Genomic DNA, 18,042 nt, shown 5'->3' with positions numbered 1-18,042 from the left:
AATAGTTACTGTATAGTTTAGGTGTTAGTTTTAAAGTTTCCCAAATCACGTTCAACTGCAGAGTTTAGGTGTTAGAATTGTGTTAATGTTTCTCAAATCACCGTTCAACTGTATAGTTTAGGTGTTAGAATTGTGTTAATGTTTCTCAAATCACCGTTCAACTGTATAGTTTGGGTGTTAGAATTGTATTAATGTTTCTCAAATCACAGTTCAACTGTATAGTTTAGGTGTTTGAATTGTGTTAATGTTTCTCAAATCACAGTTCAACTGTATAGTTTAGGTGTTAGGTGTGTTAATGTGTTCAACTGTAAGTTTTAGGTGTTTAATGTTTCTCAAATCACCAGTTCAACTGTATAGTTTAGTTTAGAATTGTGTTAATGTGTTCAACTGTAAGTTTTGTAGAATTGTGTTAATGTTTCTCAAATCACAGTTCAACTGTATAGTTTTAGGTGTTAGAATTGTATTAATGTTTCTCAAATCACAGTTCAACTGCATAGTTTAGGTGTTAGAATTGTGTTAATGTTTCTCAAATCACAGTTCAACTGTATAGTTTTAGGTGTTAGAATTGTGTTAAAGTTTCTCAAATCACCGTTCAACTGTATAGTTTGGGTGTTAGAATTGTGTTAATGTTTCTCAAATCACAGTTCAACTGTATAGTTTAGTAATGTTTCTCAAATCACAGTTCAACTGCTTATAGTTTCAGTGTTAGAGAATTTGTGTTAATGTTTCTCAAATCACAGTTCAACTGTATAGTTTCAGTGTTTGAATTGTGTTAATGTTTCTCAAATGCAGTTCAACTGTATGATTTAGGTGTTAGAATTGTGTTAATGTTTCTCCAAATCACAGTTCCAGCTAACCATAGTTTAGGTGTTAGGGTGTATTAATGTTTCTCAAATCACGAGTTCAGCTGTATAGTTTCAGTGTTAGAATTGTGTTAATGTTTCTCAAATCACAGTTCAACTGTATAGTTTGGAGTGTTTGAATTGTGTTAATGTTTCTCAAATCACAGTTCAACTGCTATGTAGTTTCGGTGTTAGAATTGTGTGTGTTTCTCCAAATGCAGTTCAACTGCTTATGGTTGGAGATGTTTGAATTGTGTTAATGTTTCTCAAATCTGAAGTTCAACTGTATAGTTTAGGTGTTAGTAATGTTTCTCAAATCACAGTTCAACTGTATAGTTTCAGTGTTAGAATTGTGTTAATGTTTCTCAAATCACAGTTCAACTGTGTTAATGTTTCAAATCACAGTTCAACTGTATAGTTTAGGTGTTAGAATTGTGTTAAGTTTGTCCAACTGTATAGTTTAGCTAGGAATTGTATTAATGTTTCTCAAATCACAGTTCAACTGTATAGTTTAGGTGTTAGAATTGTGTTAATGTTTTCAAATCACAGTTCAACTGTATAGTTTAGGTGTTGAATTGTGTTAATGTTTCTCAAATCACAGTTCAACTGTATAGTTTCGGTGTTAGAATTGTGTTAATGTTTCTCAAATCACAGTTCAACTGTATAGTTTAGGTGTTTAATTAGAACTGTGTTAATGTTTCTCAAATCACCGTTCAACTGTATAGTTTCGGTGTTAGAATTGTGTTAATGTTTCTCAAATCAACTGTATAGTTTCGGTGTTAGAATTGTGTTAATGTTTCTCAAATCACAGTTCAACTGTATAGTTTAGGTGTTTGAATTGTGTGTTTCTCAAATCACAGTTCAACTGTATAGTTTAGGTGTTAGAATTGTATTAATGTTTCTCAAATCACAGTTCAACTGTATAGTTTAGGTGTTAGAATTGTGTTAATGTTTCTCAAATCACAGTTCAACTGCATAGTTTCGGTGTTTGAATTGTATTAATGTTTCTCAAATCACAGTTCAACTGTATAGTTTAGGTGTTAGAACTGTGTTAATGTTTCTCAAATCACAGTTCAACTGCAGAGTGTGTTAGAATTGTGTTAAAGTTTCTCAAATCACCGTTCAACTGTATAGTTTAGGTGTTAGAATTGTGTTAATGTTTCTCAAATCACAGTTCAACTGTATAGTTTAGGTGTTAGAATTGTGTTAATGTTTCTCAAATCACAGTTCAACTGTATAGTTTAGGTGTTAGAATTGTATTAATGTTTCTCAAATCACAGTTCAACTGCATAGTTTAGGTGTTAGAATTGTGTTAATGTTTCTCAAATCACAGTTCAACTGCATATTTTAGGTGTTAGAATTGTGTTAATGTTTCTCAAATCACAGTTCAACTGTATAGTTTGGGTGTTAGAATTGTGTTAAGTTCTCAAATCACCGTTCAACTGTATAGTTTGGGTGTTAGAATTGTGTTAATGTTTCTCAAATCACCGTTCAACTGTATAGTTTAGGTGTTAGAATTGTGTTAATGTTTCTCAAATCACAGTTCAACTGTATAGTTTAGTGTTAAATTGTGTTAATGTTTCTCAAATCACAGTTCAACTGTATAGTGGGTGTTAGAATTGTGTTAATGTTTCTCAAATCACAGTTCAACTGTATAGTTTAGGTGTTAGAATTGTGTTAATGTTTCTCAAATCACAGTTCAACTGTATAGTTTGGGTGTTAGAATTGTGTTAATGTTTCTCAAATCACAGTTCAACTGTATAGTTTAGGTGTTAGAATTGTGTTAATGTTTCTCAAATCACAGTTCAACTGTATAGTTTTGGTGTTAGAATTTTGTTAATGTTTCTCAAATCACAGTTCAACTGCATAGTTTGTGTTAATTGTGTTAATGTTTCTCAAATCACAGTTCAACTGCATAGTTTGGGTGTTAGAATTGTGTTAATGTTTCTAAAATCACCGTTCAACTGTATAGTTTGGGTGTAGGAATTGTGTTAATGTTTCTCAAATCACAGTTCAAATAGTTTGGTGTGTTAATGTTTTCTCAAATCACAGTTCAACTGTATAGTTTAGGTGTTAGAATTGTATTAATGTTTCTCAAATCACAGTTCAACTGTATAGTTTAGGTGTTAGTTTAGTTAATGTTTCTCAAATCACAGTTCAACTGATAGTTTGTGTTAATGTTTCTCAAATCACAGTTCAACTGTATAGTTTAGTGTTAGAATTGTGTTAATGTTTCTCAAATGTTCAACTGTATAGTAAGGTGTTGTTTCTCAAATCACAGTTCAACTGTATAGTTTGGGTGTTAGAATCTGTGTTAATGTTTCTCAAATCACAGTTCAACTGTATAGTTTGGGTGTTAGAATTGTGTTAATGTTTCTCAAATCACAGTTCAACTGTATAGTTTAGGTGTTTGAATTGTGTTAATGTTTCTCAAATCACAGTTCAACTGTATAGTTTAGGTGTTAGAATTGTGTTAATGTTTCTCAAATCACCGTTCAACTGTATAGTTTGGGTGTTAGAATTGTGTTAATGTTTCTCAAATCACAGTTCAACTGTATAGTTTAGGTGTTAGAATTGTGTTAATGTTTCTCAAATCACAGTTCAACTGTATAGTTTAGGTGTTAGAATTGTGTTAATGTTTCTCAAATCACAGTTCAACTGTATAGTTTGGGTGTTAGAATTGTATTAATGTTTCTCAAATCACAGTTCAACTGCATAGTTTAGGTGTTAGAATTGTGTTAATGTTTCTCAAATCACAGTTCAACTGTATAGTTTAGGTGTTAGAATTGTGTTAATGTTTCTCAAATCACAGTTCAACTGCATAGTTTAGGTGTTAGAATTGTGTTAATGTTTCTCAAATCACAGTTCAACTGTATAGTTTAGGTGTTAGAATTGTGTTAATGTTTCTCAAATCACAGTTCAACTGTATAGTTTAGGTGTTAGAATTGTGTTAATGTTTCTCAAATCACAGTTCAACTGTATAGTTTAGGTGTTAGAATTGTATTAATGTCAAATCACAGTTCAACTGTATAGTTTAGGTGTTAGAATTGTGTTCTCAAATCACAGTTCAACTGTATAGTTTAGGTGTTAGAATTGTGTTAATGTTTCTCAAATCACAGTTCAACTGTATAGTGTTAGGAATTGGTTAATGTTTCTCAAATAGTTCAACTGTATAGTTTAGGTGTTGTAGTTAACGTTTCTCAAATCACCGTTTAATGTTTCTCAAATCACAGTTCAACTGTATAGTTTAGGTGTTAGAATTGTGTTAATGTTTCTCAAATCACGTTCAACTGCATAGTTTGTGTTAGAATTGTTTAATGTTTCTCAAATCACAGTTCAACTGTATAGTTTAGGTGTTAGAATTGTGTTAATGTTTCTCAAATCACAGTTCAACTGTATAGTTTGGGTGTTAGAATTGTGTTAATGTCAAATCACCGTTCAACTGTATAGTTTAGGTGTTTGAATTGTGTTAATGTTTCTCAAATCACAGTTCAACTGTATAGTTTAGGTGTTAGAATTGTATTAATGTTTCTCAAATCACAGTTCAACTGTATAGTTTAGGTGTTAGAATTGTGTTAATGTTTCTCAAATCACAGTTCAACTGTATAGTTTTAGGTGTTAGAATTGTGTTAATGTTTCTCAAATCACAGTTCAACTGTATAGTTTAGGTGTTAGAATTGTGTTAATGTTTCTCAAATCACAGTTCAACTGTATAGTTTAGGTGTTAGAATTGTGTTTTCTCAAATCACAGTTCAACATAGTTTTAGTGTTAGAATTGTGTTAATGTTTCTCAAATCACCAGTTAATAGTTTGTGTTAGAATTGTGTTAATGTTTCTCAAATCACAGTTCAACTGCATAGTTTAGTGTTAGAATTGTGTTAATGTTTTCAAATCACAGTTCAACTGTATAGTTTAGGTGTTAGAATTGTGTTAATGTTTCTCAAATCACAGTTCAACTGTATAGTTTAGGTGTTAGAATTGTGTTAATGTTTCTCAAATCACAGTTCAACTGTATAGTTTGGGTGTTAGAATTGTGTTAATGTTTCTCAAATCACAGTTCAACTGCAGAGTTTAGGTGTTGTTAGTTAATGTTTCTCAAATGTTCAACTGCATAGTTTAGGTGTTTCTCAAATCACAGTTCAACATAGTTTGTGTTAGAATTGTATTAATGTTTTCAAATCACAGTTCAACTGTATAGTTTAGGTGTTAGAATTGTGTTAATGTTTCTCAAAAATCAACTGTATAGTTCAACTGTCAAATCACAGTTCAACTGTTAGTTTAGGTGTAGTTAGAATTGTGTTAATGTTTCTCAAATCACAGTTCAACTGCATAGTTTAGGTGTTAGAATTGTGTTAATGTTTCTCAAATCACAGTTCAACTGTATAGTTTGGGTGTTAGAATTGTATTAATGTTTCTCAAATCACAGTTCAACTGTATAGTTTAGGTGTTAGAATTGTGTTAATGTTTCTCAAATCACAGTTCAACATAGTTTAGGTGTATTGTGTTAATGTTCTCAAATCACAGTATAGGTTGGGTGTTTAATGTTTCTCAAATCAGTTCAACTGTATAGTTTGTGTTAATTGTGTTAATGTTTCTCAAATCACAGTTCAACTGTATAGTTTTGTTAGAATTGTGTTAATGTTTCTCAAATCACAGTTCAACTGTATAGTTTAGGTGTTAGAATTGTATTAATGTTTCTCAAATCACAGTTCAACTGCATAGTTTAGGTGTTAGAATTGTGTTAATGTTTCTCAAATCACAGTTCAACTGTATAGTTTAGGTGTTAGAATTGTGTTAATGTTTCTCAAAAATCAACTGTATAGTTTAGTGTTAGAATTGTTCAACAGTTCAACTGCATAGGTGTTAGGTGTTAGAATTGTGTTAATGTTTCTCAAATCACAGTTCAACTGTATAGTTTAGGTGTTAGAATTGTGTTAATGTTTTTTGTGTTAATTGTGTTAATGTTTCTCAAATCACAGTCAACTGCATAGTTTACTGTATTAATGTTTCTCAAATCACAGTTCAACTGTATAGTTAGGTGTTAGAATTGTGTTAATGTTTCAAATCACAGTTCAACTGCAAATGTTTCTCAAATCACAGTTCAACTGCATAGTTTAGGTGTTAGAATTGTGTTAATGTTTCTCAAATCACAGTTCAACTGTATAGTTTAGGTGTTAGAATTGTGTTAATGTTTCTCAAATCACAGTTCAACTGTATAGTTTAGGTGTTAGAATTGTGTTAATGTTTTCAAATCACAGTTCAACTGTATAGTTTAGGTGTTAGAAATCATGTTTCTCAAATCACAGTTCAACTGTATAGTTTAGGTGTTAGAATTGTGTTAATGTTTCTCAAATCACAGTTCAACTGTATAGTTTAGGTGTTAGAATTGTATTAATGTTTCTCAAATCACAGTTCAACTGTATAGTTTAGGTGTTAGAATTGTGTTAATGTTTCTCAAATCACAGTTCAACTGTATAGTTTAGGTGTTAGAATTGTGTTAATGTTTCTCAAATCACAGTTCAACTAGAAAATTAGTTCAAATCACAGTTCAACTGTTATAGTTTAGGTGTTAGAATTGTGTTAATGTTTCTAGTCAAATCACCGTTCAACTGTATAGTTTTTGTGTTAGAATTGTATTAATGTTTCTCAAATCACAGTTCAACTGTAGTTTAGTTTGATGGTTTCTCAAATCACAGTTCAACAAGTTTAGGTGTTAGAATTGTATTATGTTTCTCAAATCACAGTTCAACTGTATAGTTTATGTTAGAATTGTATTAATGTTTCTCAAATCACAGTTCAACTGTATAGTTTAGGTGTTAGAATTGTGTTAATGTTTCTCAAATCACAGTTCAACTCGCATATAGTTTAGGTGTTAGAATTGTATTAATGTTTCTCAAATCATTGCAGTTCACACTGTATAGTTTAGGTGTTAGAATTGTATTAATGTTTTCTCAAATCACAGTTCAACTGCATAGTTTAGGTGTTAGAATTGTATTAATGTTTCTCAAATCACAGTTCAACTGTATAGTTTAGGTGTTAGAATTGTATTAATGTTTCTCAAATCACAGTTCAACTGCATAGTTTGGGTGTTAGAAATTAATGTTTCTCAAATCACAGTTCAACTGTATAGTTTAGGTGTTAGAATTGTGTTAATGTTTCTCAAATCACAGTTCAACTGTATAGTTTAGGTGTTAGAATTGTATTAATGTTTCTCAAATCACAGTTCAACTGTATAGTTTTAGGTGTTAGAATTGTATTAATGTTTCTCAAATCACAGTTCAACTGTATAGATTTAGGTGTTAGAATTGTATTAATGTTTCTCAAATCACAGTTCAACTGTATAGTTTAGGTGTTAGAATTGTATTAATGTTTCTCAAATCACAGTTCAACTGTATAGTTTAGGTGTTAGAATTGTATTAATGTTTCTCAAATCACAGTTCAACTGCATAGTTTAGGTGTTAGAATTGTGTTAATGTTTCTCAAATCACAGTTCAACTGCATAGTTTAGGTGTTAGAATTGTGTTAATGTTTCTCAAATCACAGTTCAACTGTATAGTTTAGGTGTTAGAATTGTGTTAATGTTTCTCAAATCACAGTTCAACTGTATAGTTTAGTGTTAAATTGTATTAATGTTTTCAAATCACAGTTCAACTGTATAGTTTAGGTGTTAGAATTGTGTTAATGTTTCTCAAATCACAGTTCAACATATAGTTTAGGTGTTAGAATTGTGTTAATGTTTCTCAAATCACAGTTCAACTGTATAGTTTAATCAGTGTTAGAATTGTGTTAATGTTTCTCAAATCACAGTTCAACTGTATAGTTTAGGTGTTAGAATTGTGTTAATGTTTCTCAAATCACAGTTCAACTGAATAGTTTGGGTTTAAAGTGTTACAAAATGTTTCTCAAATCACAGTTCAACTGTATAGTTTAGGTGTTAGAATTTGTTAATGTTTCTCAAAATCAAGTTGTGTTTAGGTGTTTGTTAATGTTTTCAAATCACAGTTCAACTGTATAGTTTAGGTTTAGAATTGTATTAATGTTTCTCAAATCACAGTATAGTTTAGGTGTTAGAATTTGTTAATGTTTCTCAAATCAGTTCAACTGTATAAAATAATTGTGTTAATGTTTCTCAAATCACAGTTCAACTGCATAGTTTAGGTGTTAGAATTGTGTTAATGTTTCTCAAATCACAGTTCAACTGTATAGTTTAGGTGTTAGAATTGTATTAATGTTTCTTTCAACTCATAGTTTAGGTTAAATTGTGTTAATGTTTCTCAAATCACAGTTCAACTTATAGTTTAGGTGTTATAGTTAATGTTTCTCAAATCACAGTTCAACTGTATAGTTTAGGTGTTATAATCCCAAATGTATTAATGTTTCTCAAATCACAGTTCAACTGCATAGTTTAGGTGTTAACAGCAATGTTTCTCAAATCACAGTTCAACTGTATAGTTTAGGTGTTAGAATTGTATTAATGTTTCTCAAATCACAGTTCAACTGCATAGTTTAGGTTTAGAATTGTATTAATGTTTCTCAAATCACAGTTCAACTGCATAGTTTAGGTGTTAGAATTGTATTAATGTTTCTCAAATCACAGTTCAACTGCATAGTTTAGGTGTTAGAATTGTGTTAATGTTTCGCCTCAAATCAAGTTCAACTGCATAGTTTAGTGTTGTTAGAATTACTTAATGTTTCTCAAATCACAGTTCAACTGCATAGTTTGGTGTTAGAATTGTATTAATGTTTCTCAAATCACAGTTCAACTGTATAGTTTAGGTGTTAGAATTGTGTTAATGTTTTTCAAATCACAGTTCAACTGTCATAGTTTGGGTGTTAGCATGTGTTAATGTTTCTCAAATCACAGTTCAACTGCATAGTTTAGTGTTAGAATTGTGTTAATGTTTCTCAAATCACAGTTCAACTGTATAGTTTTAGGTGTTAAATTGTGTTAATGTTTCTCAAATCACAGTTCAACTGGATAGTTTGTTTAATAGACCTTGTGTTAATGTTTCTCAAATCACCGTTCAACTGTATAGTTTAGGTGTTAGAATTGTGTTAATGTTTCTCAAATCACAGTTCAACTGTATCTTTTGGGTGTTACTAATTGTGTTAATGTTTCTCAAATCCAACTGTCATGTTTTCATCTTTTCTCAGTTCAACTGTATAGTTTGGGTGTTAGAATTGTGTTAATGTTTGCAAATCACAGTTCAACTTATAGTTTAGGTGTTAGAATTGATTAATGTTTCTCAAATCACAGTTCAACTGCATAGTTTAGTTTAGGTGTTAGAATTGTATTAATGTTTCAAATCCACCTGTATAGTTTAGGTGTTAGAAGTGTGTTAATGTTTCTCAAACGCGTTCAACTGTATAGTTTAGGTGTTAGAATTGTGTTAACGTCAAATCACCGTTCAGTTCAAATCACCGTTCAACTGTCTTAGGTGTTAGAATTGTGTTAATGTTTCTCAAATCACCGTTCAACTGTATAGTTTTTGTAACAGCAAAAACTTTTGCTTAAGACTTTGGCTGCCACTGGTATGATGACACACAATGTCGATTCAAAATATATATATATATTCGTTATAAAGCTCGGTCACAGTAACTGAAAGAAAAATACGCACCCAAAAATATGCCACGCATACTTAAATTTCTACTCGGTCTTATAGAGCTTCACAATTTCCCCAAATACTGGAATTGCGTGCGATTGAAAATTGGAAGTAATGGCATACACAAACACTAATAATTGATCTTATGGCTTTTCTTAATGTTGCTCAGGCATCCAGAGAGAGAGAGAGAGAGAGAGAGAGACCGTTTTCATCCACTAAATAGTAGATTTGAGAGAGAGAGAGAGAGAGAGAGAGATAATATTTCATAACACACTTCACACTAAATAGTAGATCAAGAGAGAGAGAGAGAGAGTGAGAGAAGAGAGAGAGAGAGAGAGTTTTCGGTATAACACTTTTCAGTTTTAGATTAAATTTAACTTTTTCATGGTTATTCAACAGAGCCACCAATAGTTTAACGTTGTTAGAAATTAGGTCATTTCTAAAATTATCCTGGGATGGAATTATTTTAAATCATGGTTATGGCCATGTTCAAATAGTATATACTCTTTAGAAATAGAGAGAGAGAGGAAAAAGAGCTGGATAAAATGTTGACGACAAGGAAACTCAAGTTGACTAAACGATTTCATTTATGATATTCGGGGGCAAACACCTCAACTCTCCAGTCACGTTGATATCAATTTTTAATCAATTAGAAACAGGCTGTTAGATATCTTGTATATTGACGTTCCTGTGTTTTTGAAACACTGGCTATTTTAATGTTTACAAAGGCATTAAAATTCCTCAAGTTACTCTGAATTGAAACTGACTTGATTACCTCGAGTTTCAAAGAAATCATTCTTCTTTATCCTTGAGGGGAAATGTTATGCGCACGTCTCCTTTCGAAAGATAATAAATTATACTGACAAATCATCGAAAAATGAGAACATCTTGATGAATATGCGGAGAGCTGAGAGTGCCAATACGACAAACATTTCATTTAAATTAAGTTAGGTTCGGAAATTCCATACCGTCGACTTAATGAGGTAACGTATGAGAGGAGTAACACTTATGTATATTTATGTGTATATATATACATTATATATATGCATATATATACATATACATATATACGTACATTAACAGCAACCCAGTAACGCAGAAATGAAAGGCACGCTTCAATAACAGTTGAAGGTTGATCGCATTACTCATACGTATACCAGAACGGGTTGAAAAAAGAGAATCATGTCCAGGAACTCAATTTTGTTTAAGCATTATCGTTCAAGAGGTGTTATTCGCCAGGCAAATGAAAATAATTTACATTTTTGCTGTTTCTTATTACGATTCAAGTTTCCAATTTCTTTCAACTATTTGAGAGGAAGAGGCAGGCACGCTAATTTTATAAAATTAAGTCATTTCGTCTGGAAACTTCTTTTGGCATCAAATCCCGAAAACAACAAGTGAATGTTCATCTGTTCCCTTGTACTTACACGACACTGGCTATAAAATTGCCAAATACGTTGTTTATTGGAAGTTTGTTTAATCATGCTTAGTCTTTCTCGTTGAGACAAGGTCTTTTTAACTACTCTTAACTTTCACCGTGCGTGTTTTCTTGTAGAGTCATTTTTATTTCAGTGTTGTATCTTGCGTTGTTTTGCTTTATTCAATGTCTTGCGCGTCAACAAAAAAATAATTTGTTATGCTGAATTATTAATCAGTTTTTACCTTTCGTTTTAGCCTGGATGACGAGACGTTGGTCTCGAAACGTCGCAGTATGAATAAAGTGAATTATGTTTCATGCCGTCTTCTACTTCTGAGTTCTTCACAAAGAAATCGATTCTTTCAAACACTTTTAAATCTACACACACACAGTCACACACACACACACACATTTACCTCACTTAAAGAGAATATATCATGTATATATAACGTTTCCTTATGTACCAATACAAGAATCATTTTCAGCCCCGCATATCATACGACCAAGTGGCATTCAGCTAAAAGACCCGATTGCCACCTCTCAGCTCTTTATCGCGCCACTGATGTTTTGTGTACAGCAAGGTTTTCACTTTTACCGTGTAAATCCAGTTTCATTTAAAACAACGTTGTTTTGTTATGATTCAACAAAAAATAATTTGTTATGCTGAATTATAAATTTCAATTATGAATTGATGCAGCAATATGTAATTACCAGTAATGGGGCCTTCACAACTCTTCTTCATACCCAATTACATATATATAATCTTTAAAGTTTTCTGTGTAATCTTTATGTATATAAACTTTAAAACAACAGCCATGTTATGATTATTAAATTTCAATTATGAATTGATGCAGCAATATGTAATACTCTCTTCTCTCTTAAAGTTTTCTGTGTCTCTCTCTCTCTCTCTCTCTCTCTCTCTCTCTATATATATATATATATATATATATATATATATATATATATATATATATATATATATATATATATATATATGTGTGTGTGTGTGTGTGCGTATTATGTATATATAAAAGATTTAAGGCTTTTTCAGAACTATTAATCCGCAGCCGACATTCCTAGTTGTCTTCGTTAGACTGGTAATGTGGAGGTGACGGCTTTCAAAACCAACACATCAGTAAGCCTATGCGAGTCCTTATTTCTCCTCAGGTGAATATAATTAAAAACGTTTCTCATATCGCTAGGAAGTGAAAGGTGGAGGGGTGTTTAATGAAAAGAAAAACTGAAACATAATTCCATCGAACAGGTCTTCATTCTTTCGAAGTTTGGTCGTGCGCGCGCCCGTGCGCGTAGCTCAAGCGCTCAAGGCAGGGCCGGCTGCGTAGTTTGTGGGTGTGTGTGTGTGTATGTGTTCGTGTCTGTGTATGTGTGTATGTGTTTATTTCTCGCTGCCTACACGCCCCAGCCAGGTTTATACCTGTGAGATGTCGAAACACGGGGGAGGGAGCACATAGGCCTACGTGTACTGTTGTTATCTGCGTAAAACATTGTGTGCCCGGACAGGAGGTCACGTGTGTCGAGTCTGACCACTGGAGGACGAGGAGATCGAAGGACGATAAGGCATAGGTCTGCGCACACGGGGCTACCGATAGGACTAAGGGACACCAAGGCAGCCAGGGGTAAAGGTTTATATGAACTCTTGCTCGGTTACACTTGAAATGACCTTGCTCAGGTCACTCTAAACAACAATGGCAAGAAAGGAGTCGTAGGGGACGGGGATACAATCACACCTCAAGAGCCTAGTGACAAAAGGTACAGATTCCCCTAGCTCGCTAGGCCTACGTGATACGCCTCGTCTCAGCATCGGCTAGGCTAACAAACGTACTATGTGTCCTCTAGCCGAATGGGGGTTGTGGGTTGGGGGGGGGTTCTAGGTTGGGAGGGGCTTGGAGAGGGGTGGCGGGGATATTCAGACAGCTGCCCGCAAGAAGATGTTGAAAGGTATATCATAAAAGAATAAATATCAAATGTGTTGTAAGCAGGAAAAACATTGCAAAAATTATTTTTTTAGAGAAAGGTACCTAACTTCCCACAGCAAGAACTCCTGATGGCTTCTCTGTATTGGAAGTTACTCTTATATAGTTAATAATATAATAATAATAATAGAGAAACAAATCCACAGTTATTTGTGGGTACGTATATTCAAAAATAAATCTCTACGTACCCATAAATAACTGGATTTGTTTCTCTATTTCAAGACTCATGCTACTATGAGTAATTTTAATAACAATAATGACAATAATGATGAAGAAACCCACAATGGAGTAAGTGTGAATATAAATTCAAAATATATACAAAACGAGAGCTTTCGAGAACTACTCGACTCTCCTCAATCGAAAATCGAGCAGGTTCTCGAAAGCTCTCGTTTGTATATATTATTAATATATATTTACGCTTACACCATCGCGGATGTCTTCACCATTATAGTGACACGCAATAAAGAACAGCCAATGGAATGGAAAGCAACCAGAATGAAAATGATCATATGCTAGTTACACGCACACATTAACATATGCACCTTCAGTGTGGCAGTTCACGCATGCGCACATAAACTCAGCAATGTGGCCCCCCCCCCGAAAAAAATTGAATCTTGTTTTGTTTTCTTAACCCAAACTATGAACATTGTAGCTGCTCTCACGTCAGCTCCACGGTGATTCTTTCTCTCTCTCTCTCTCTCTCTCTCTCTCTCTCTCTCTCTCTCTCTCTCTAATTGGCACAGGTCTCTTGAAGAAAAGATGATGAAGAAGAAAAAAATCAAAGGATGTTGTGTCTTGTCTGAACCAGAGAAAAAAAAAATGCAAAGCAAGTCACCTGCAGGTTATCTATATGCGTCCTTAGCCTGTTATTCGTATTTCCAGTCAGATTCCGCAGGAATGGGGGAAAGTGCCACTTTGCTCTGCAGGTAAGTTGCATCTTGCAAGTTGCATCTTGTAAGTTGCATCTAGAGGAATATTCGTTAGTTAGTGGCTTGCCGTTCCTTGCACTTGCCTTTTTGTAACTTTATCAGTTTTTTTTTTCAATTTCTGTGCAACTTAAGGTGCAGTTTTCTTATCAAAGGACTTATTCAAAACGCAGATGATGGCGTGCGAGTGCATGGTAGTCATTAGACTACAGTAAGCACAGTATAGTAAAAGGAATACATGTAGATTTTAACTGACGGAAAGGAAGGAAGCAGTATAATTCTCTCGAAACCAGAATGGATTGTTTTTTTTTTCAGACTTTGCCACCAAAATGGGCATAAGGAAATAACAGGTAAACAATCACGTTTAAAGATTGTGTACGTCTGCAAAACTCGTATTTGTCCAAAATAAATAATGACCTCTTTGCAGCTAAGGTTATTAAACTTTCTCTTGTCGTTGCTATTATTCTCCTCCTCCTCCTCCTCCTCCTCCTCCTCCTCCTCCTCCTCCTCCTCCTCCTCCTCCTCCTCCTCCTCCTCCTCCTCCTCCTTCTTCTTCTTCTCCTCCAAACTGCAAAACAGATTTTTGGGAGGTGGGGTCCAGCTTTGTTGTGGTGGGGGAATGTGGCTGATTCTGAAATATTTGACTCATTTCTTTATAAAATGACTCATTCACAATCTCTTTCCTACAAGCAGAGCCTTGTTCATACTGACAGCGGTGTCTGCTGTGACACCCGAAGATTCTGTTGAGGAATCTATATTCGTCATAGATGGACTCCTTGTGTACCCACCGCCATTTTCGCCGGATGATTCCCACTCCCAAGGACTGGCGTGAGTAAAAAGGAAGGTTATGTTGTTTCAGGAATCTAATCTTACTTTCTGTTCGATGATTTGGTGTTCTGGGTATGCGCAGAATTAGTTTTCGTCCGTTGAGCATTGATAGCAGAATATAAAGTTAACATCCGATTTTAAGAGGAAAACAAACGGGAAATACTCTATTTTGATGTGCTATTCTAAAATAGGTTATTCAGAAATTAGTTTTATTCTTGTCTCATCATTTGGACGGATGTTAAATATATCTTAAACGTATTCTGAATACAGGTAAATAAGTCTGCAGCGTAATCTGAATACGCGTCACCAAGTCTGGAGTGAAAGTTGTATATATACGCTTCTCCAAATACGCTGCAATTCCTATACATATGACCAACAGTTGAACATTATTTCGATACATTTTCGAGACTTCAACCAGAGTGTTCCCCTTCTGAATATTTCAGACTAAATCTCCACCAGAGGATAGGAGCGGCAGCTTACGCAGAGAAAAATTACGACCAGTCGGTGACCGTGGACATTTACACCAAGGATTGGGATGACATGGAAACTTGCCCTTTCTGGTGCCAAGATGAAGATGGATCTTTGTATTGCTGCCCACAGGCTGAAGAGGAAGGTTCGTGGTTTTTATTGTTCAATTCGTCTTGTCATCTCTAGTCATCATGCGGTTTTTAAACGCTAGAAATGACCATTTGCTTGCTGAGTATGTATGTATATATGTATGTATGTGGGTCTAGAATACGTGCTGTTTTTAGACGATAGAGCTTCGATTCGTTTCCTAACTAAGATTTGGTCTAAGATCAACATTTTGGAAAAGCCAACCTTTTCCCCACCCGGCTTTGACCCGCTACAGTCGATTAATATTCAAATATCTAATTTACTGTTAAGATCAAGAAGCTTCAATAGAACTTACTCGTATATCGCTAAATCCTCGGCTGAGGTTCAAGTCCGATTTTTGTAATCAACCCTTCTTTATTCTTCATGCGTGGGAGGAGGAAACACTTAGATAATAAATGTGTAATTATGGTAGCGAAAGAAAGATCGTATGAGTGACTCAATAAGCAACAGCACTAATTGTTTCTTTGTATGTGAATGGAGGTAATTAGGGTCACTGCAAGAATTTTGATAGCATAGCACAGTAGACTCAGCATTCAGGGAAAAAAGTGTACGATCGAGTTTCTTTTTTGAACTGGGAAAATTTAAACTGTAGTCCTATGTACGAGACGTCCGGAAAAGGCAAATGCCCAATTTTTTGACATCTGTGTATTTCTCCCGCCCTTAGAGCACGCTGGACTCTGTCCGGAGAAGGACGAGGTGTGCATACGACTTTCGTACCTGGTCCACACGACTAAAAGCACTCGTTGTGCCAACGACGCAGGTTGTTCATCCAACGAGAAGTGCTGTTTCGATCGTTGCTTCGGCGCTCGGGTCTGCAAAACGGCGATCAAGTCGTGATTAACCCCAGAAGTGGCCGACGAGGATATTAACTGCCATGCCAGCTGTTGTTAAAGTGTTGTTTCGTGACACCTAATAAAAGTGACAGATACGATAGGCATCCCTGACCAGCGTTTCATTACCCGAGATGATGAAGATGTGGCTGATCGTCATATTACTGATGATGATTTTGATGACGATGATCTAATGGACTTTTACCAGGTTATTTAGGAAACTGTTGAGAAGTATAATGAAGAGCGATGAAAGCAGAGGAAGACATACTTTAGCGAAATACGACGGCTAAGCAGTCACGGACAACGTATCAGGCTAATGATTATGTTCATAAACGCCCCAAAATACACTCATTTATAACTTCGTCCAGGTGCAGTTATAAAAACGTTAATGTATTGTAGTTTACATTCTTACAAACACATACATTATATATCTATATATATATGTGTTCACTTGCACTACTCTAAATAAAACCTATACGTACCCTTGATCATGCCATGAAATACATACGCACACTGAAAGATTTTTAGCTGGCATAAGGCCAGGCGAATCTAAGCCAACTAAGCGGCTAATGCTGAACGAAAAAACCGACACATTTTTGTACTCTGTCTTTACTTAGTCACGTTTCCTCATTATTTTTTCATATTCAAATGAGTATATTTAAAATTTCCTAAATGCACAGATTATTTTTGAGTCATAAACAAATTTACAGTATTATTATTATTATTATCATTATTATTATTAGGAAGACGTACAAGAAAACTTAATCAAACAGAAATCGTCTCTAACATCCATTTGAAAGTATAAATTTCCTCATTCGCTTTCAAATCATCAAACCCTAATTCGGTGAAATCATTAATTAAGTCCCCAAACGCCCTCCCCCCCCCCAAAAAAAAACAGAATAAAAAAACACAAACCCCTGTCGACTCCTCAAGGAATCAAGTTGACAAAAAAAAAAAAAATAAATAAACCCAACGAATCTATTTTAAAGCCTAAAAAAAAAAACTAACCCTATACAGGGCTACTTCCACACGTGAAGTGAATCAGGATAAGAAATAAGACGAAGATAATTCCTCCAGGAATCATTATTATTTTTTAAAGACATGGGAGATAGGGCGGGCTCCACCCTGTTCTCGACGCCAGACGATCTTATCAGCTTCGAGGCCTGTTCCTGAAAGCATGGCCGAAGCAGGTCCCTAGCGACGAGTTCATTTTTTCTCCGGGATAATCGCAGAGGAATTTTAATGATGTACCATCTCGCGTCTTGTACGGGGAGCCTGTCACGTATTCGGTAGCTGACTAGCTATCTGTCTATCTATATTTGTATGTTATATAGAGGCTATAGATGTATATGTATATATATTAACATATATATAATCTATTATACATATATATATATATGTATATTGTATATATGTATGTATGTATGTATAGACGGGTAGATATTTATAATATATAAATACAGTGAGCTGAGGCCAAGCAATGCCACAATATACTTCTTTAATAAAAACAAATAACGTCACTACATGAAATCCAATGATAAAAATACGGTTTTTTTTTATTCTATAAAGCAAACCTACCCCGTATGTTGCTAAAGAGAGACCTAACACGAACGTAAAACGGACAGGAAGTGAGTAAAACCGCAGTTCAGAACCGCATATATATCAGTTATAATTCCCCTTCGCTGATATTCCTGAAGTAGCGCAAAATGGATATCAAACGACATTTGCAGCTCTAGGAGCAAGAGCCTTGCTGGCACAAGGCCAGCTGAATCTAAAACAACAGCTTAATGTTTGCACGCAAAATGTCACGGTGATGTGGTAATAATTCATACACACACACACATATATATATACATACATACACATATATACATACATACATACATACATACATACATACATACATACATGCACAAAAACGTACATAGTTTCCGGCATTCATTGTCTTGAATGAATTTCAAATTTCACGTTCAAACTTTGATTCCAC

General features: G+C 34.2%; 1 protein-coding gene across 1 annotated transcript; it reads left to right on the top strand.

Moving 5' to 3' along the window:
- The first annotated feature begins 13,600 nt into the window (after positions 1-13,600).
- Positions 13,601-16,169, top strand: LOC136843891 (uncharacterized). Its single transcript, XM_067112768.1, has 4 exons — positions 13,601-13,782; positions 14,476-14,610; positions 15,054-15,223; positions 15,890-16,169. Exons 1-4 carry the CDS (start codon positions 13,616-13,618, stop codon positions 16,060-16,062), a joined length of 645 nt encoding a protein of 214 aa, XP_066968869.1. The 5' UTR covers positions 13,601-13,615; the 3' UTR covers positions 16,063-16,169.
- The last annotated feature ends 1,873 nt before the right edge of the window (positions 16,170-18,042 follow it).

The sequence above is a fragment of the Macrobrachium rosenbergii genome, chromosome 12 (genome assembly GCF_040412425.1).
Source record: "Macrobrachium rosenbergii isolate ZJJX-2024 chromosome 12, ASM4041242v1, whole genome shotgun sequence".
In the NCBI taxonomy this organism is placed as follows: Eukaryota; Metazoa; Arthropoda; class Malacostraca; order Decapoda; family Palaemonidae; genus Macrobrachium; species Macrobrachium rosenbergii.
This window is presented reverse-complemented; position numbering and strand designations above follow the sequence as displayed.